This window comes from Azolla caroliniana, unplaced genomic scaffold (assembly GCF_043228905.1).
Source record: "Azolla caroliniana isolate FFs.n. ecotype wild unplaced genomic scaffold, voAzoCaro1.0.p SCAF_13, whole genome shotgun sequence".
Classification (NCBI taxonomy): Eukaryota; Viridiplantae; Streptophyta; class Polypodiopsida; order Salviniales; family Salviniaceae; genus Azolla; species Azolla caroliniana.
In genome coordinates this window covers 8,564,073-8,585,141 of record NW_028230448.1, presented here as the reverse complement: position 1 = coordinate 8,585,141, position 21,069 = coordinate 8,564,073, and the positions used below count along the sequence as shown (strand labels likewise).

At 38.5% G+C, this 21,069-nt stretch overlaps 1 protein-coding gene across 1 annotated transcript; it reads left to right on the top strand.

Moving 5' to 3' along the window:
* Nucleotides 1-3,370: 3,370 nt before the first annotated feature.
* On the top strand, nt 3,371-12,016 carry LOC147856051 (S-adenosyl-L-methionine-dependent methyltransferases superfamily protein). The gene is made up of 15 exons (XM_087329180.1): nt 3,371-3,591; nt 4,177-4,265; nt 5,414-5,480; nt 5,553-5,665; nt 8,407-8,473; nt 8,547-8,595; nt 8,691-8,776; nt 8,862-9,160; nt 9,266-9,321; nt 9,400-9,485; nt 9,838-9,930; nt 10,013-10,337; nt 10,416-11,074; nt 11,169-11,400; nt 11,571-12,016. The coding sequence occupies exons 1-15, from the start codon at nt 3,388-3,390 to the stop codon at nt 11,840-11,842; spliced, it is 2,697 nt and encodes an 898-aa protein (XP_087185306.1). The 5' UTR covers nt 3,371-3,387; the 3' UTR covers nt 11,843-12,016.
* Nucleotides 12,017-21,069: the final 9,053 nt, after the last annotated feature.

Sequence of the window (21,069 nt, the reverse complement as noted above, 5' to 3'; positions counted from 1 at the left end):
AAAAAATGGGATATTTACCCATTCATTGAAAGTAAAAAATAAAAATAAAAATAGAGTTTTAAGCTAAATAGTTCTAGTAAAATAAAATAACAACCATGTTCTACAATGAAAATGATGTTATACTAAGCCTAATTTCATTTCCATCCAAGTCTCTCGCAAAGAAGTGGGAGGTCAAAGGGTTTCGATGTGGATGTGGCTCGTGGCCCCAATGTAAAAGGTACCCCAACCATAGCTTCTAGTCGACGTAGCTCACGTTCCCTTATCTTCTTAATCCTTTCTACTCCGTGTCGACTTGTTTTGAAGCCCAACATCTGAGGGCGTTTGGTTGTTCTTTGCGTTTCGGCTTCTTCAAGAGAGAGGCCAAGCAACGTAAGTGTATCCACATTCATCGTCTCCCCTTGTTCCTAAAAAATTACACTAGTTACAAGTTGATGAATAGGAAAAGGGTTATGGTTAACACTTTGTAATTTATTCTCCCTATGTTGTTTTAACTCTAAGATATACCTACCTAGTCTCTTTACATCCAGGGTATCTAATAGTTTGGAGAGGGTGGGAGAGGGTCCTAATATGTCTTAGTATTCCACTCGTATCTCGGCATAAGTTGGGCACTTGGATGTGAAGTGATACTCATCCTCTATCTCTATGTGGCACAACCTACATAGCCTTTCCTCCCTAGGGACTCTATTAGCCCGACCATTCTCAATCTCAAGTTGGTGAGACGATATCCTGAGTTGTCCAATGGCAACCCTTAGTGCATTTGATAAGAATGTATCTAGATATCTTGGTCGTGTAATAAAACCTAACTGAGAGAAGTGCAAGAAGTGTTCCTTATAGTACAACATTTTAGATGGGAGTGGCTCTCGTGGGGTGATCCATTTATATTGAGTGTAAATTTGCCATATTTCTTGGCGTATCACTCTATTACGGTCTTCATGAGATATTAGAGTTTGGTTAGTCCCATGGTTGTACTTAAGGGGGGGTAGGTTATTAATGTCTATGCCGTTTGCAAGTAACTGACTCACCACAGTGTTATACCAAGAGCTAGTGTCTCCATACGCATGTAGGGATCGAGATGCCTCAAAGGCTCGACGGGATATCCTATCTTGTGGTTGGCTATGTATCCGATGAATAAAAGTTACCACTTGAAACAGTGCTTGTACTAACATCGGGGGCAGACTGAACTCTGCTCTAATAATGTCATGTGGTATTGTCGATTTTCTTCGGAGTTGACGTGATAACATTGTCACCAAAGGTCTCTCTAATTGTGTCCACATGAAAGATGGTAGACCTAGAGCCCATACGACTAATGCATACATGAGGGAAGGGGTCACTAATGAGTTGAAGAGCCATCCCTTAGTTCGTGGCTCTTGAAAGTATGCCTGATGGCATTGTCTCTCTAAGAGTGAGAGGGATGCATACCCTCTCGTTAGCCTATCTTTGGCTACTTGGGTCATCGAGAATTTACTTGAGCGAGCACTAAAAGTGACTCCAAGTATACATATGATCCAACTACCTCAACTAGTTTATGAGAGAGGGTTAGGTGACATTTACTCCTAACTCGGGATGATATATGAAAGATAAGGACTTTAGTTTTCGCCAGATTCAATACCAGTCCTCGTTGTGTACAAAAGTCATCTAGGGCATTAATATGCTTTTGTAGGTCGTGTTCTGACTTTGAGAGCAGAGTCGTCTGCGTAGAGTAAGAGACTAACTTGCATATCCCCAATAGCTACTCCCTTGCCTCCCTTACGAGCAATAAAATCAGTGATCTCATCAATGTAGATCCCAAAAAGAGTCGGTGATACCTACTCATGAGCATATGGTAGAGTTCCCAATATTGGGATGCTTCCCAAGCTCGTCTTTTACGATGTGTCATCTTGCGCATCTCTTTTCGAGCCTGTATCGAGGAAATAGTACCACTAAGTCGCGACACTTTAAGTTGTCTATACAACTCTCTACAATCCTTGTCATACCACTTGTTCTATGGCATAGACCCTATTCTACTATGATTGGAGTGTTTCGTGTATGGGAAGCTACTAATTGCTGCCGAGTGAAGGGTGTGTGTGAGGTTCTCTAAAGGCAAGGAAGAATCACAAGAGGAGAGATGGGCTTGAACATGTCGAGAGTAGATGTCAACGAGCTCATGCGTGAAATGTATTATGGTGTGATGGTTTGGTTGACTAGAGTTGGTGGCGTGGGAGGTGTTGCATTTTAGCTCAAAGTATAGGAAGCTATGGTATGCACCAATGGGGCATGGGGCCACCCGGAAGGAGTTAACCATGTGGGTAGCTTTAGGGCGTCCTATTAGGTAATCAACTGTGCTTTCCCCTCCTCCATGTGGGAAACATGTGAGCGCTTCCGAGCCCGGCCACTTGGCTAAACCATTATATATGATCATCTGGTGTTAGCTTCCAAGTTCAAGCTGATGATGGCCAAAGCTTGTGGCATCCGCACCTTGATCCTTTGATGTACACGTTATGTCTAAGTCTAAAGGGTCGACATTCATCATTTCGAGGTTTCTATCCATCTGAAATATTGTGCATTGTCGGGATTGGGTTCTCGCATTGAAATCTCCTACAAGGAAGACTTCCCCTTAAGAAGAATATCGGATTATGTCATCTGATAAAGGTTCGTATGGAGAAGGCCCATGCGGCGTTCCTTCATCAACTATACTCCCCTCTCTAGCCATATTATACCGGTATCCTTTTAGGGGGAAGTAACACACGATGATAAATATCACCTGATCCTTGCTACTGAGGACTTTCACCCACATAAAATGGGCTTTTGGGTCTTTCTTTAGTATTTCTATCCTATTTTGTATCTCCCTTCGAAATAGTATCGCAACCCCTCTAGACCCTCTAGTAGTATGTCGACGTGAGGTTTGTCTAAAGATAGATTCCCAAGAAAACCATCAACTCGTGGCAGTCCTCGATTTGGGCTCTGATCATTTATTATCACACGTCCGTCTTGGTAAAAAGCACGACGCCCCTCTTTACGAGCTTGTATGGCTCGCGGCATACAAGTTTTTACAATGCTCAATTTGCATCTTGGTCAGGTCTTCATCAAGGTAGATAGGGTCCCCCACCCAATCCTCGAAGAATTGGTCTCTTTTTAAAAAATACGATTCTAGATTTCGAGTCTTTAAACGGAAGGACCAAAGCTCTTTTCCTAGTCGTGTCACGTCCTACCCTCCAAGTTTTAGTGATTGGTAGGGCTTCTTCGTACCCCAACATTTTCCCTAATGTTTGTGGATCCTCTTCGTCAGGAGATGCCCCTTCCTTGAGCCCAGTAACTCGTACATTTACTGAAAGGAGTGTTAAAAATAAACAAGGAAACATTACGAAGAGCAGAAGCAGAGCAGAGCAGAGCAGAGCAGAGCAGAGCAGAATGGGTGGGGGAAACAGGGGAGGGCAGAAGCGTGGCCGCACCCAACGCAGACATTTTAAAGAAGGAAGAGAGAACACATGGAAGAAGAAACCTCGCCCACAGGGTCAAGCAGGTGAAGGTGAAGGTGAAGGTGGAGATGGTAAAGGAGGTGCAGGTTGGGAGCCCTTCGTCACAGACAACCCCGTTTTCCAACAATACTATAAAGTCTCCTTCTTCTCCTTCTACCTCAAAATCGATATTCTTGTTATACCTTTTGAAGTTACATTTTTGCTATAACTCTTTTCGAGTATATATGGAATAGGATGCATAGCTGTTTCTATGTTTCTTTTCAAATGGACCGTGTATGCTATGTTTACTTTGATTGCTAGTAAGCTTCCATTAGAAAACAATATGTCGAAACCACATTGATAATTTGTGCAAAATTTACATATGAGGAGGATAGCAATAGGAAAATCATGGTCATGTGTTTCCTCTCAAATTGAATGTGCATGTTATGTTTACATTGATTGCAAGAAGCTTCCAATGGAGAACAATATCTCCAAGCTCCTTATATTAATGTGAATGCTGATAAGCAATTTCTCCTTACTTCTAACTATGAAGTTCATGCATGCCTTTGAAGAACTATTTCTGGAAATTTGCATAAGCTATTGTAGTTATGATTTGTTTGTTAACTTTTCTAACTTGTCTACAGTTGTATTCCGTGTCAAAGGGAGATATTGTTACTGTGTTTGGACACTTTCCTTTGGTAATATATAATGTTGCCTTCTCATAGTACATATAATTGTGCAGGAACAACAAATTGTCCCCGAGGATGAATGGGATGAATTCATTGCTATTTTACAAAAGCCTTTGCCAGCAGTGTTTCGGGTAAATGCCAGGTAAAGACTTTATAATTGAAAATTATGACTGATGCTTTGATGTTAGATTCACGTGGAGGAGGCATTGCTATGAGCATTTTTACAATTGATGTCATCTCATCATGAATTCTCATGAACTTGCAATAAAATAGCTACAATTTTCTCTCAATGTATTATATACCAGCTTTTCCCTGAAGTGGCAATTTAACAATGAGAATTTCTTTGTATTCATTAGTCACATGAGTGTTTATGATGAGAATGCAGGAAAGGAACATTCCTGATGATTTCTTGCATGTGGTTTTAGTTAATATGTTTGTAATAGAATAGTGTGATCTTTTGCCAATGGATCCTAAACTAGATTTTTCCTGATATCAGTTAATATGTTTGTAATAGAATAGTGTGATCTTTTGCCAATAGATCGTAAACTAGATTTTCCCTGATATTGTAATTTAACCATTCAGAATTGCTTTTAACTCACTGTTCTTACATGTATTCAAGATGCGAATGCAGCAAAATAAAACATCCTTGATGATTTCTCGCATGCGATCCTAGTTGTTGAGTAAGATGAGACTCTAGTTTAACATGTTTATCGTGAATCAGGCTTATGTAACAAAGAAACATGGTAACACGTGACATAAAAGGTGCTGTGTGTGGTTTACAAGTTACGACTTATTGTGCTGAAAGAAATAACACTGATAATTCAGGTATTAATCTAATGTGATGATGCAGATGGTTTTACTACTATTGTTGATATTTTTTTAAGACTTGTAAGCAATCTGATATTATTATTGAAAAAGAGCTTGTGTCACTAAACATGGGTACACATGGAAGATAATCTATTGTGCTATAGCTTCGTCTGTACTGTGGCACAAATATTTCTAGAGTAATTCATTGATGAGATAGAGCAGAATATATGTGCTACACATCAAAAGGTAACAAACAGGTATTGTGTTGTATAGTTTCAATAAGTTGGAGACACGTTTACAAATTGTATGCATGGGAGTATTTAATTGTGGCATGAAAACATGTGTGTTCGTCATTGGTTAACAATAGAACAACAATAGAATATATGTATGCATGTGATGTGTTCAATTATTCAACTAAGCAAGAAAACTTTACAGCGCCGTCCTGCAAGTTCTAATATTCATGTAGTATATTTTGATACACAGTGGTCAATTTGCAAGAGAAATCAGTAATCAAATACAGAATGAATTTGTTGAGTCCTTGAACAATGAGGTATGCCAATCTTTGCTTATCTGAAACAGTGTTTGTCATGCGATGATGTCTTTATGACTTTCCCTTTTGTAGGCTGCTGGGGAGGGAGAAGAGCTTGTGAAGCCACTTGCATGGTATCCTGGGAAACTTGCTTGGCATCTAAATTTCTCTCGTATGCAGCTGCGGAAAAATCAAACTCTCACAAGGTTGTTCATCAACTTATCTTTGAATGCATATGACTATCTTTAAATTTTCTAATGGAGACATTCCTTTACACTCTTCGGCAAGCTCTCTGAACTCAAATAAAAAGAAAAGAAAAATATTGATACACCCATGCATACATACAGGAATAGCCTTGGCCCATGAATGGAATGACTCTACAAAGATGCAAGCTAAATTTAAGTCATAGCAGCCATGGCTCCTGAATGTGGTGGTTAGCTTATAGTTCATGGCAATGTTGAACATTGAAGTTTTATCTCAATACTCTTCAACCTGTATAGTCCATATAAATTGGACCTAGCAAACTAATTGTATTATATTTATAGACGACATTTGTGAAATCAAAACACTATTCAATATGTAGCTTCTTATTTGGATATGTGCACGTGACAAACTAGAATTTATGGTCAAGTAATTTTTCGTGAAGATACGCATTTTGTCTTATATCTTTTTGTTCAATATCCTTTGTAAATCTTGAAGTGAATCCACAATCATTTATTTCAAATCCTATCTTGTCATTCTAACATCGTAACTTTGGAATTCAGTAAATCACATTGTTGTCTACCTGTGTGTTTCAGTGATAGTTGTTGCCAGTGAGGGTAGTCTAACCACTGTTAGCCTGAGATGCCTGCCAAAGAAACAATACTGTTTTCTTGGAGCAAGCCCACATAAAGAGTATCAGGAGATGCAGAAGCAGAGACAAGATCTTTATAAATTGCAGCAAGGAATAAATTATATTCATTTTTTAGCTTTGTCTCTCTCTCTCTCTCTCTCTCTTGCCTGTAAAGGCATTTTACATGGTTTTGATATGTTGGAATTTGAAGAAGCATAGTCGAGGTGCATGTATTTACTTCTCATGAACTCCATTTACTTCTTATTTGTGGGGGCCTCCAAGTGAGGGTTCCATTCTATTCCTAGACTTCAATAACTATATTACGTCCTTCTTAACGTATTTGATACACTACTCACAAGCTTATTTGCAAAATTGGCCTTGACTGGCTGGATTTACAAGTCGCCCCTAGACAACCAACACTTTGGCACATGCTTGAGACAATGTATTTACACACATAAACCTGAACAAAGTTGGCAACTTAGGGTTCGGTGGGAAAGTTGGCCGAAGACTCAGGGTTGAGCGTCCGGTGGAGAACATGTGATGGCCATGTCAATGTGACGTAGTTGATCTGCCACTGGGTGATTAGTCATCGTGTTTCTTCCAAGGTGGCAGCTACTAGGTCCCTGTAGCCTTGATTTGCTTGATATCTTCTCATACTTCAGCAATGTACTTAAAATTGATGAAATAGGTTACTTTAAGGCCTTCATGGTGCCATGGCTCTGTGTCTGCTTGCAGGAAATGTAAGTTCGTGGCTTCAGCTTCTTAGCAAGACCAAACCTTGCAAATGACATGGGATACTTGGGTGGCAGCCTGAAGATTGAGTACATTGGCCTGTTCCTGCACTTGGTCCTGATGTTGCCGGACTAGTTCACTGAGTGACTCCACTTGCAATTGGTTGTGAGAACTGTGCAAGTGTTCTTCTGTTGCTTGTTTGCAGTTAACCACCACCTTGCTACCATGCTGTTAGCTACCATCTTAGCCCAGGCCACCATTGCGTGTAGCATATCTGTGGTGTCGCTTCCATTGGCTGGCTCCAGGGCGACCCAGATGCACTCCACAAGGTGTAGCTTGGTTAGTGAGTTGGGTTCAAATATCTGTTGTAGTTCAAGCTCCAACTACTGTAGCTGTGTGGCATGTCGCGATATCACCTTGCCTGGGTTTTTGATTTGCAGCCATCATTGCCCTAGAGGTGGTGCAACAGCCATTGTTGCAGTAGTTGCTGGCTCATTGTTATAGCGTCTGTCAGTCCACGTTGTGGTGTAACTGGTTGAAAGGGCCAATGAACTGAAAGACCCATTTCTGGAACAGCCTTATTGAAAGGATAGGTTGGTGAGACATCCAGGTGTTTTTGGTGCCTGCCCTAACAGCTCGCACTTAACTTATCACATCGTTTGCGATGGTGGTGCACATCGCACTGCGCCATGGGCCATCAGAGGTTTCTCTGCAGAATAACCGATTAACAGTGCAATATTGGTATAATGAGAGGAAAGTATTCTCGAATATAGATGGCTGATATAAAGGATGTAATTCCCATAAGAAACTCCCAGCAGCAGAATAAGCGACTAAGTGTGCAACACTCATATGACAAGAGTGAAGACTCTCGATTATAGATGGCTGGTGTATAGAGGACAGATTGGTGGAACAAGGATGCACTATTTATAGAGCCACACCAAGTATATACACTCAATTCTTTAGATAAAATTTCCTGATGTTTTGGCTGAAATTGTAGGTGAGGATTTCTAGGAAAAGATAGGGTAAGACTAATAAAAAAAGGTACGAAAGAAATTTAAGTTTATGACCCGCTCTGTGGATGTGGCAGTCAGGCTGATAGCATGGATAGCGTCATTTATACAAGTTGAAACTTGATTGTAGTATTTGGTTTATGACCCGTACTAGGAAGACCAAAACCACATCTAGGTGCTCAGTAATGATCTCATCTACTTTGCAAACTACCCAGTTAATTTTTTTCATATCTAAGAACGAATCTCCAATTAAGTTAAGATATGCAACTTATGTCTTGTGGTTTTTAATATTCCTAGCCTATTCTTTGGGTTTTTATATTATTGGCTTATTTGAAAATATGCATATTTTCTGAATAATTGCATCAATTTTCAGGATTCACGACTTCCTGAAACGAGAGAATGAAATAGGAAATATTACCCGGCAAGAGGCTGTTAGCATGGTAAATATTGTGATGTGCCCCTGTGTGTTTCAATTAATCGAATTCGTGAATAACTCTGCTGCCCTGAGTACAGGTTCCACCTCTTTTCCTGGACGTGAAGCCTCATCATCGAGTTTTAGATAGTATGATGCATACTTAATATCTGAAAAATATAGAGTTGTAGATAGTATTATGTCAGCTAATCCAGTCTACGACTTCTGATGATTGTAATGAGCAGTGTGTGCAGCGCCTGGCTCGAAGACTTTCCAACTGCTTGAAATGATTCATAGTGATGATAAGAACGGGTCACTTCCTAGTGGCATGGTTTGTAGCAGCTTCTTTATGACTTAGTGGCCAAAATTAAGGAATCAGCTTGTGTTTATTGTGTTACAATTATGAAATACTCCAGGTGATAGCAAATGATTTGGATGTCCAACGATGTCATCTTCTTATACATCAGACTAAACGCATGTGCAGTCCTAACTTGATGGTCACGAATCATGAAGCACAGCATTTTCCTGGTCTTAGAAAAGAGAAGGACCTTACAAACCAATTGAATGGATCACGGGAATTTCAATTGAGCTTAAAGGATATAGAGAGTATTGAAAGTGATGATGAGAAGGGGTTATACTTTGACCGAGTGCTATGTGATGTTCCATGTAGTGGTGATGGTACTATCCGTAAAGCACCTGACATTTGGAAAAAATGGTATCTCTGCTTTCTTCTTTTGAGTTTGCATGTCAAACATGACTGTAGTTTGTTTGATATCCTCTATATAAATGTTAGCATTAATGAATCAATGCTGTCTTTTAGGAATGCCGGCATTGCAAATGGTCTACATCGCTTGCAGGTTCAGATTGCAATGAGAGGTTCTGCTTCAAATGTTCCCTATTGCTCTTTAGTTTCTAACATTTGTGTTTTACTTTGTTTTCAACTTTGCTTGGTAGGTGTAGCATTGCTAAAAGTGGGAGGCAGACTTGTTTACTCAACATGCTCGTTAAATCCAATTGAGGATGAGGCGGTTGTTGGGGAGGTGTGCTGCTATCTGGATTTATGTCTTCTTTTTCAGCTTTTCTGAAAGAGTGAAAATGGAATCACTTTTTCTAGTGCATCCTAGTTTTTTCTCCTCCAAATATAGAATCACTGGGTGTAAACAATCAGATTTGTAAATGGTTGTCAGCTCATGTGATTTGATCAAATACCCCATGCTAACACTAGTTCTATCAGAGAAATATAAGTACTTCTTTTTTGAAATCTCAATCTGGTGTAATTATTTTACTTTAAGTGCCTAAAATCGCTAGATTAGTTTAAGTGATAGATTCCCTTCCCAGAGTGTGCTGATTTTGATAAAGTTTTCAATGCTTGACATCATTTCTTGGCAACAGATTCTGAGGCGGTCTGATGGATGTTTAGAACTTCTAGATGTTTCTGAAGAACTGCCAGAACTAAAACGGAGGCCAGGAGTGAAGACATGGAAGGTTTCTTTCATATTCTAAGCAACAGTAAATTGTCATTTACATATTATATGATTCGTTAAGTATGTTTGTTTTCATTCTCTAGGTCAGAGACAAAGGTATTTGGATCTCTTCTTATCAGCATGTAAATAAACATCGGGCAGGGTCAATACTTCCAGGAATGTTTCCTTCTGGGAATACTTGTAATGAGCAATTAGATTGTGAGGATGAAAAGACTATCTTGGATGTAGTAGTAGATGATGCGGAAGAAATACTTCAAAATGGAACCAACAGGGATAAATTTCCTCTTGAAGATGGTAATGTAGAATTTGCAACTCTTCCATTGGAACGATGCTTACGGATTTTGCCTCATGACCAGGATACCGGTGGTTTTTTTATTGCTGTTTTCAAAAAAATATCGACCTTGAAAGGTGAACTGGCAGTTTCATGTATGTAATCTATTATTGCTTTAGCGTATTGCTTTACTAAGCATTTTCTTGTTGTGATAGTTGAGTATCCTATGAGAACAACCATTAAGAAGAATGGAAGGAAAGAGAATACTGTCAGGTCTAAAGAAGAGATGAGCTCGCTTGAGGATAGAGTAGTAGAGGAAAGTAAGGTTGATGATCCCTCTGAATGTCAACAAGAGAAAGAAGAGAATGTGGAAGAAGAGATGGGGGAGGTGGGCTCACTTGAGGATGGGGTGCTGGTGGAAAGTAAAAATGATCCCTCCCGATATGAACAAAATAAAGTGAACATGGAAGAAGAGTTGGGAGAGATGGGTTCACTTGAGGATGGGGTAGAGGAGAAAAGTAAAGATGATCATTCTCAATGTGAAGAAAATAAGGAAAAAAACGCAGAATTTGGTGTGAATGATCAAGTTCATGTTGACTTAAAGAACAAATCAGGAAGGGTTCAACGACAGGGAAACTGGAAAGGAGTTGACCCTGTTTTATTTCTAAGAGATGAAGCTCTCATAATGAGCATCATTAGCTTCTATGGTATAAAAGAGACATTTCCTTTGCGTGGACATTTGGTCACTAGAAGCGAAGATACAAGCCGCCTGAAAAGAATATACTACGTTTCTGAGTCAGTATCTAATGTAATGAAGATGAATTTCCGCTCAGGGGAGCAGATAAAAATAACCTCAATCGGATTGAAACTCTTTGTAAGAAATATGTGCATTTCATATACATTGTTTCAAATACCAACTGGTATAATCTTAATCTTGTCATAAACCATTTCTCATTGTTTTGTTTTAGGAGCGGCAAGGAGGAAAAGAAGGGTTGTCACATTGTGCTTTCCGAATTGCATCAGAGGGACTTCCATTGCTTTTACCTTATGTTACGAAACAGATAGTTCATGCTTCGAGAAAGGATTTCAAGCTTCTCCTTTCACAGAAAAAAGCACATTTTACATCATTTACAGGCTCGTGTTTTACAGCCGGAATTGAAGCCCTTCTTCCAGGATGCTGTATTGTAATCTTAGATGGGGGTAAGAAAGTGTTCAACATTTGGTGTTTGTTATTTGCTCCATGTGTTAACATGTTTATTTTGGTAGTCATATAAAATCATAATCAAAGGTTCCTGAGGTATCTATTTGTCTATGCTTCCATCTATATTTATATATATCAGCATACAACATTATTGCTCATGGTCTTGTAGGACAAAGTGAGGTCCAAAATGGAAATACATCGGTAATAGCCATTGGATGCTGGCGTGGCCGGACGAATATGAGCCTATTGATACCGACAGAGGAAGCTGAACAACTTCTAGATCGATTGTTCTCTGTTGACGAAAAAGATTTGAAGGATATCGAAAAGGAAAATGCAGAGGGTAAATTGATAGAAGATAGTGAGGCCATAGAATCAGTTCATGATATGCAGGTAATTGATAAAGAAGATGAATTGGTCGTGTTGGAAGATGTAGTACCATAAAAGCCGTTTGATTCTTGCTCACAATTGTTTGCTTGATTATATGCTCGAGCAACAAAACCTTATAAGACTTCAGGATCCTTACGGAAGCTATTTTATAACTCAAAACTCACATTCTTTTTGGCTACTATGGTTTCTATTTAATTCACGTAAATAAAACCAGGTGATATGGAACAATCTTTGTATTTCCAGGAAAGTAAATGAACTTTTTTCTCTAGGCATAATTCCTCCTAATCACATATATATTGGGAGTGCTGTGTGCCTTATTTTAAGTACCCAGGTGCATATTGATAATGTGAATTATATCATATGACAAGAGAAATCAGTTGCTGGGTTCTCAAGAAATGCCTTTCAGCACCTTGGTGATACTCATGCTTCTTTGGACTGGATCACTTTCCATAGAAATAGAGCATGAGCATGAATGGGAAGGGTTGTGATGTATTTACATCAGATTTAGAATGAAAATGTCACTTTAACTTTCAAGATTGCATTGCTCTCACAGAAAGTTCAAGAAGTGCACAAAAAGCAAAAATATTGAGTTTTTGGTAAGTACAATATAGAACGAAATGGTTTGAAGGATGGATGTGTTACCCTTTGTGATGCCCCAATAGATTCTCTAGAGGAATATGGCAAATTTATCATGTTTGGAGAAATATAATAAATACTATCATACTCTTTTTAAAAGTACAATCAAGTAAGCAAATTTAAATTGATATTGATATGCGTTTGGATAAACGTACATCTAAACTCGAGCAGTAGACTTGATAAGTGATGAACTAGGATTGTCATGATCGTTTATATCATCCTTGTTGATTGGGTAGGTAGAGCTCATAGAAACCCCATGTTATTTTACTCTTGGTGATATGGAAGCAAAATATGAATGACTTTCCATACTTGGATGCATGGCAATTGACCCAACTAGTTCGTTTCTCATGCAATATATTGAATATTAATAGGATACATGCATTTATTTTCCAGAAATTACTCGTTCAAAACAACATTAGTGTATATCATTATTGGGTATTTGTTGAATATTGACTCTGTATTATGATGGTTTCAGTTTCTCTTTATATACATAGTATGGCAATTAAAAAACCTTGTATATAGATGAATGAGATAAGTCAAAGATGTGTTATTGTATTTGACCATGGGTTAAGAACCTATGATTGTACCAAGAACATTGTGAAACGTGTTCGACAAAGAATATTACATTGCAATGGATATGTAAGGTAGACCAGCCAAATTTGAATAGAGTATCGCCATATGTGTGTGAAACTATTTGTAAAAAACCAATGGTTCATGAAGGTATGTGTCCTTGTAACAAAAGAATTTTGTTTTCTCATTGTGCTCGGGTTGTGTGAATTGGCAACTCCTTCGATTCACAACCTTAAGTTGGCCAAGTGTGAAGTAGGTTTGCCCTAGATTGAAAATTTTCATTTTGTTAAAAATAACCAACTAACATTGTGATAATCCCACATGGACTAGGTCATGCCAAAAGACAAACTAGTGGGAAATGAGGTTAAATGTGTGTGGTGCGTTGTTAGAGTCTAACAATTAATTAAGCAAAATATAGGGAATTATAGACCAAAAAAAGGAAAGAGGAGTGTCAAACCACCCGACTATCCCGTAGCAACGACGTGAGACATACTCAAACCTCCTCGATGTCTCATAGTATCAAGGGTTGATGCGAGTCGTACCTTGGGTCTTGCGAGGATTGCACGTGCTTAGCTAACAAGAGCCATGACCACACTATAAGTCAAACCCCCCTTCTAATAAGAAAGTAACTAGCCCTTCTTATATAAGCAGAAACCCTAGGGCCTAGTGTGTTCACACTTGATTAGTTTATGTGAAGTGATCAAGTGATAACACATTTAATAGTTATCCCACACTATAGAATTGGATATTACAATTCATACCCTCGTTCATCTAAGAATTCACTTGCACGTACTCATTGTAGGATTAGGCATGGAAAACCTATCTCATGATAAGTTATGGTGCACATATCAACAATACTATCCAGAATAATGATCTACAATTGAGGAAGTGCTAATGTGCAACATAATAAAATTTTTAAACACTGATACAACAATTCTTTGAGTCCTTGTGGAGACTCCCTTGCATCGAACAATGATCCTCAAGAACCACATTCTCTACTCAAATAGTTGGTAAGGAGACAACTAATGACCTTTTAATCGAGTAACTAGAGCTTCAAGGTTGAAAGCATGGGAATGCGAACACTTAAAAGATACATATAATTTCTCGTAGCTAATTAGCTATTTTGTTTTAACTATTATTTAGTGGACAAATTTTAAAGATACATATCATTTACTATGTGGATTCAAAATGGGAATCCCCAAAATTTTGAATTTGGGCACACACACTGGAACATGGGGTTTTGTGCAGTCATGTGCACACCTTTAATGTCAACATAATCCTCATCATTTTGAGTTTTGCACCAACATTCAAACAGATGGAGCATTATGATTGCGAATGTAGAAGCCTTCACAACAATAAGAAAACATAGAAATCAACAGACTACCATACTACAATAGTTATCAACCAATTCCTTCTTTATCTAGGTAGTTACCAATATATATATATATATATATATGTGATTAATTATTTGTCTTCTTTTAAAACTCATAACTAAAAGTTTTTATATGGTTTGGTTTTGGGTAAAGTCGTTTGTGTCATAGATGAGGATGTCACGAAAATCACAATCTAACAAGTAAGTTAGAATCAGATTGTGGACATATGGTTATTAGGGTTTATATGGTTACCAAACACATTCCCTTTTACTTTATTTTGACTCAAACTCTGGAAATATGGTTAACAAACACATTCCCTTTTGCTCTAGTTAGAATCAAATTGTGGGAATATGGTGGTTAACAAACATATGTTTCAGTTTCTAGCAACTATGTAGATATGTTACACATGTTTTTATAATTTAAATGTAATTAAGTTTCAATTCAAGTGGCTAGTTCCTCCCTATCCTAAGGTGTGGAACTATAAGAAGTTTTATCAAACGAAGGAGGATTTTAATAGAGTATATGATCTATCACTTAATGGTATTTACTATGTAGTGCTAAGCTACAAAATGATAACTGATGTAGACTGGTTGTCAGTCTACAAAGTAACCAAGGTAAAAGGGAAGGTGAAGACCAAACATGTACATCCAGGACTTTATGAGGATTGCATGATGCTTCATAAAAAGGGCATCAAGAGATATAGGTCAATAATCAGTTCTTAGTTTCCATCATTAGAGTATTTGCACATGAGAATTGTACATCTACGAAGAAAGTGAGTAGCAAAGATTTGTAAAGGGTAATATGGGCGCTTCCAAATGAGGCATTGATAGAGCGTTGCTACAAGATGGGGAATGTGCAACAAAAGATTGGGGGATTCTAGAGCATGATAGTTGATGATGCAACTGCGGACTATCAACAAATAATGAAGGAGAAACCAAATTGTCATATCCACATACCCAATGTTGATGATACAGGTGGGACATTGCGTCAATCAATGAAGAAAAATGTCGATGGTGCCTTTTAGACGTTGGAAGCAGGTTGACCTAGAAAAAAACAACATTAGTAGTTGTCATGGAAAGCAAGGTCAACTTGGTTGTAATAGAAATGAGGAGGATTGATATTATAAAGAGTGAGCTTGAAAGGAATGAGTTGTTGGATCCCAAGTGTAGGATCTAGCTAGAGATGGAGATCTAGGTTCTCATATGAACCTAGATCTTCTAGGGCTTAAACATGTTGTAAGAAATGATGTTCTAGACCTCCAACTAAGATCATTGTACTTGTTTTAATATATTCGTTGCCAGCAAGTTTCAAAATATAACAATAAACTTTTTGTCCCCATTTCAGGAACGACACATTGACCAAGAAGACAAAGTACGTTGCCTTGAAAAGCAACTACAATTTGACGAAGGAATAGTAAGAATAAAACAAGAATACGACCTTACAACTTCTTTTCCCTTACCAAAAGTATCAGTTGGAGGGCATAACAGTCCACATGCATCACATGCGAGCATTCATTGAGGGTAGTATTACCATTTTGGTACACCTTCAAAAGTAATAAAGTAGTAGTTAAATAGCCGAGTTTGTGGAAGAGCAGTAGCTAAATAACTAAGTTGTACCCCTAACCACTAATAAGCTAGTAGCTATTAAGCTTATTATCTAAGACATGTTGTTATAGAACCTCAGGGATTAGCTCACCTACATAACATGTCTAGCTAGGCTGATGCTGCAACTGATAAGGAGATATTTGGCGATGTGGCTGAGAGTAAGAGTTTGCCCAAACATCTCCTTCAAATGAGCTTCATTCTTTGCTTATGGAAGAGTGAATTGAACTAGGCAAGATTGCCTAGAATAATGAAATAGTCGATCAAGTGCGTAATTCTGATGTGCAAAGAAATAGTGTTTTTGAACACTTGATGCAACAATTCTTTGAGTTCTCGGACCTTGGAACAACCCACCTTGCCCTACACGTGATGATGTAGAACCACATCCTCATTTTCTTAAACATCTAGCGAAGGAAGCTGCTACTGAGCCTTTGAAGGAGGAGGATGTGGTGGATATGTTGTTGGAGGAGGACACATTTTCTCAATGGGTGAAAGAGGCCACAAAAAATGGGCATTTGTCTAGAAAAAGGCAAAAGAATGAGGCTCCATCAGGGAAAAGACACCATGGGTCCCATTGTGAGAGTAGATGTAGAAATTGACACCACGGGTTTAGTTAATGAAGTAGATTAAGCATGTGGCACAACTGTTCTAATTGTGTAGGTAGATGTGGAAATTGATACTATTGGGCTCATCTCGACCAAGGAAGTAGCAGCAACATGGAGGTAGAGAGTCTTTGGTGTAAGACAGACGTTGCAACTTAGACACAAGACCAACAAACAGAATGCTTGCCATTCCCTAGTGTGCAGGAGCAAATTAGATTGAATCTAAACCTAATGAAACTCGAACAAAGTAGGCGTGTGAAGAGAAAGAAGACATCAATGTTCCCATGTGAACCTAAGCTGATTGTAATGGATCATTGGTACCAACCATTGGGGGAATTAAATAGGAGTTTCAAGAATGGACGCCGAAACCATTGAAAGAAAAAAGGAGAGTTTTGATTTTGAAGCTCGATAAAGTCCTCATGAATATGTGAGTGATGAAGCTAGGACACAAATCAATTTTTTACATGGCTTGTCCCATGGTTTGATATTTTTATTATGACTGATAAACTAGGTAATGTTGTTTGGAAGTGTGTTGATAGATCTTATCAAAATGCTTAGTACCATTTATGTTTCAATGGACAAGGCAAAACTATGAAGAGAATGACTATGTAAGGTTCAAACGCCTTGACAAATTTTGGTCTATGTGACCCGAGTATAATGAAGATACTACCTTTTTTTTTCCCTGAAAGATTTTCTTCAATAGTATTAAAAAATGTTTGAAGACTACAAGTTGAAGTTATCTACCCAGAGGCTTACAACGTAGAATAAAAGACATTGTATGTACACCAAAACCTGTACATACAAAAACAATTTATAAAGGGCTGTTGAACCTTGATACGGTACATTACCATGATGTACTGATATTCAAGAAAGGGTCCATGGAAGTTGATAGTTCCATTGAGGCCCTTGATCTGACACTACAAAGAGGGGCAACTTCCTCCATAAGTGAAGAAGCTACCTTAATGGTGGATACACATAATTTTTCAGCAATACCTAAACCTTCGTAGATGTTGTCTTATTGTGCTAGAATACATGCTAGACAACTACTTGCAGGAAACTCTTTGCAACCAACTTCAAACATGGTTATTCACTCCATCCTGAGTTGAGTATGTAGGCAACATATGCATGGAGGTTCCACTAAATTCGAAGAGCTTGACTATTTATCACAAATTTGTAGAACAATCATAGCCTCAATTTATTAAGTGATGTAATTTAGTAACATTCCAATAAACGAACACTTATTAAAAAAAGTACCTTCAATGTAGAATGTCCCAATAAATACAACATTTTCCCAAGCATCTACAATATTGTGAGTTGCACATTGTTTACAAACTATGCAGCTCAATAAGTAAAAATCAACACCATTTGAATTTCCATCTTTAGCATTTACAATGAAATTATTACCAATATATATGACATCACTTAGAGTATCTCCAAATCCTTGATATCTGAACTCCTCATGCACGTTTTCTAGCTTTGCTTCAATTTCTTTCTTGTTCATCAATGTATGTATGGTATATCGTATTATGAATATATGATTTGTTTGGACATTGCCTCCAATTTTCTTGGACAGAATGGTAGCAAAAACTTGTCAATTCTCTAATTGCAATACAATGATCCTCATTCATAAAATACCCACGAACAAAGTGGAGAGATCACAATTTAGGAATTCCTTGGCACTCCCATGTGTTCTCTCTGTTTACTTTATCTATCCTCATGTCCCACAATACATGTTTGATATCTCAAACTTGTGAGGAGTAAAAATCGATTACACTAGATGACATATTAGGTATTAAATAATCTACTACATGAGTGGCACAAGTCATACGCATACCATCGACCTTTAGTTGGTCATGAGTAAGTGCTCGCTTTATAACTACACCTATAATACTCCATCATGTTCACCTTTTCCATGGTCAAACCCGAAAAAGTTCTATCTCATTTCCAATCTTGTTTTAGAAGGATACCTCCCAATAAAGTAGAATGATTGTTTAGCCTTGATTTGTGATGTAGGTCCATCAAACCAAACCAAATGTTGATGTAACAACCATTTCCAATGTAATTTAAAACAATGGTGGACAAACAAGGTATCATGCATCTTATAATCAGATATAAAGAAATAAATTAATTTTTTTACATCACCAGAAATTGGATAATAAGTTATATAAACAAAAATTATTACATGTACTAACCATCAATCCATTGATTGAATTTCATTTTGCTCCTTGAAAGTAAAAAAGAGACAATAAATCCCTTGGTTTATGCAAGATTTTGTTTACACACCTTGCCTTCATAAGTTCTCTCAACATTTTCAAACAACTTAATGGCCTGAATTAAAATAAAATTTCACTACTCAACTCTTTTGGACACCACCTAAATGTAGAAGGTCCATAGTCCAAACATATATACCCATGACACATTTATAATTATGGACGATAGCCTCAAATCCTTGAGGACACAATATTGAATCTAAAAAACCAGTCATTGATATGTAAACATGCTCTAATGACATACATTGTTCTATTTGGTTAGATTGACTGTAAAGAATCACGTGTATGATTTTGTGCAACGGAAGAAATGTGTCTATGAGAGAGAGAGAGAGAAAGGTAGTGTCAAGAATAGTACCGAGACAGAGAGGAGTTGGTTAGGAAACAGGTCCCTCCGAATGGGAAGAGAAGAGCCAAGATGATGAGGAACTCGGCCGAAACCGAAATCGTGTAGACAACCAACTCAGAAGACTATACTTGTAAATAGTCTAAATATGCCCTTATGGGCTACACTTGTAAATAACCCAAAAGGTGTACTAGTATTATTAAGTACTTAGGGCAATCATAATAGAACCAGGGAGCGATTGTCAAAAGGAAAATCAGAAGGTTGTTGCCTTTGTAACTGTGTAACAATAAGCGAGTGAGAGTGAGAGCGCATGTAACTCTATAGCCGTCTGTTGATGAAGTAGAATCTCGAGGTCGTTGCCTCGGAGCTTCTAGTTGTACTCCTCTTGTTTGCATAGTGATTCTGTTTCTTGGGATTTGTGGACCCCCGTGGTTTTCCCATTTCGGGTTTCCACGTTAAAATTGTGTGTTTCTGTCTCTTGTGCTATTTCTGTTTTTGTACTCTGTCTGAGCGCATTCTATTTTACGTTCCCTACACCCGAACATCAGAACGAGAAGTCGGTTGTGGCCGATCACGATTCTCGACAAAGTGGTATCAGAGCGAATAACACAGGAAATGGAAGAATTTTTCTACGGCATGTTCAAGCTCACTGGCTCCAACTACTCAGTGTGGAAGTCGAAGATGAGGGATACGCTGGTGGTTAAAGATCTTTGGTTGCCGGTTCAGTTCGGGGACAAAAGACCGGATAAGATCGACGCCACAATGTGGGAGGTGATGCACATGAAGACGAAGACATACATCTGATGCTTCATGGACATGAGCCTGTACAACAACTTCAATGAAGAAAGTAAGGCTCATGAACTCTGGGAGAAGATCAACAGCATGTTCCAAAACATGAATGCTATTAATCGGGTTTCGGTATTCACGAAGCTAGTGAGGCTCTGATACCAAGACGACTCTATATGGTGGAGCACATGAATGCCTTCCAGGGACTGATAAACCAGGCAACCTCGTTGGAAGTCAAATCAAGCTTGCTAGATGAAGCAGCTCACCGAAAGGACCGGGAGTCCGGACCCGATCCGAAGGCCTTGGTTATGGAAGATGACCACAACCGGGGAAGAGGCTGGTATCGGAGTTCCCAAAGCCGGGACAAATCGAGGACGAGGTCGAAGTCGAGAGGAAGGCTCAAGTGCTTCTATTGTGGGAAGCCGCGGCACTTTCAAAAGAATTGCCGACATTTCCGAAAGGAAAAAAGGGGAGCCGATGGTGTGCAATCAATTTTTTTTCCGGAAAGCTGGAACTCCTCAGCGATCGCGACAAGTGAGGAGGAGTTGATGCTCATTAGTGAGCAGAACAAAGTGAACCTTGTCGGCGATGAATCGACATGGGTGGTCGATTCGGGTGCATCATTTCACCTAACCCTTGATCGGAAATGCTTTTCATTGTACAAGGCTGATGATCTCGGATCCATAAAGATGGGAAATACTTCTCATCATACAAGGCCGATGATCTCGGATCCATAAACATGGAGGTACAGGGTTCGAATCTTGCCCTATGCATGTAACAATATTTTTAATATTTTCTTTTATTTATTTATGCGTACTACAATCAGATATATTTTTAACATATTTCACGTAGTGTGCGAATTACACTACGACAACGTGAGTCGCGTAATTCGGGTTCATGCGGTATCGTTGCTGTTGCACAGGTTTCGCATCGGTGGACAAGTTGATCTTATGCTGATAAAGTTTTGGGTCCAACCCTTTCATGTTCTTGAGTGACCATACGAAAACATCCTTATATTCCCGGAGCAATTATGTCATGATTGTCTTCTCACTTGGGGCCAAGTCTTTAGCGATTGAGAGTAGTCGTGGTACTGCCGTGGT

Excerpts from the sequence above, each read along its gene's own strand:
- LOC147856051 (XM_087329180.1), top strand. The coding sequence starts at position 3,388 with ATGGGTGGGGGAAACAGGGGAGGGCAGAAGCGTGGCCGCACCCAACGC. Across the intron at positions 8,777-8,861 it reads GGTCACTTCCTAGTGGCATG|GTGATAGCAAATGATTTGGA; the intron begins GTTTGTAGCAGC and ends GAAATACTCCAG. Across the intron at positions 9,931-10,012 it reads CAGGAGTGAAGACATGGAAG|GTCAGAGACAAAGGTATTTG; the intron begins GTTTCTTTCATA and ends TTCATTCTCTAG.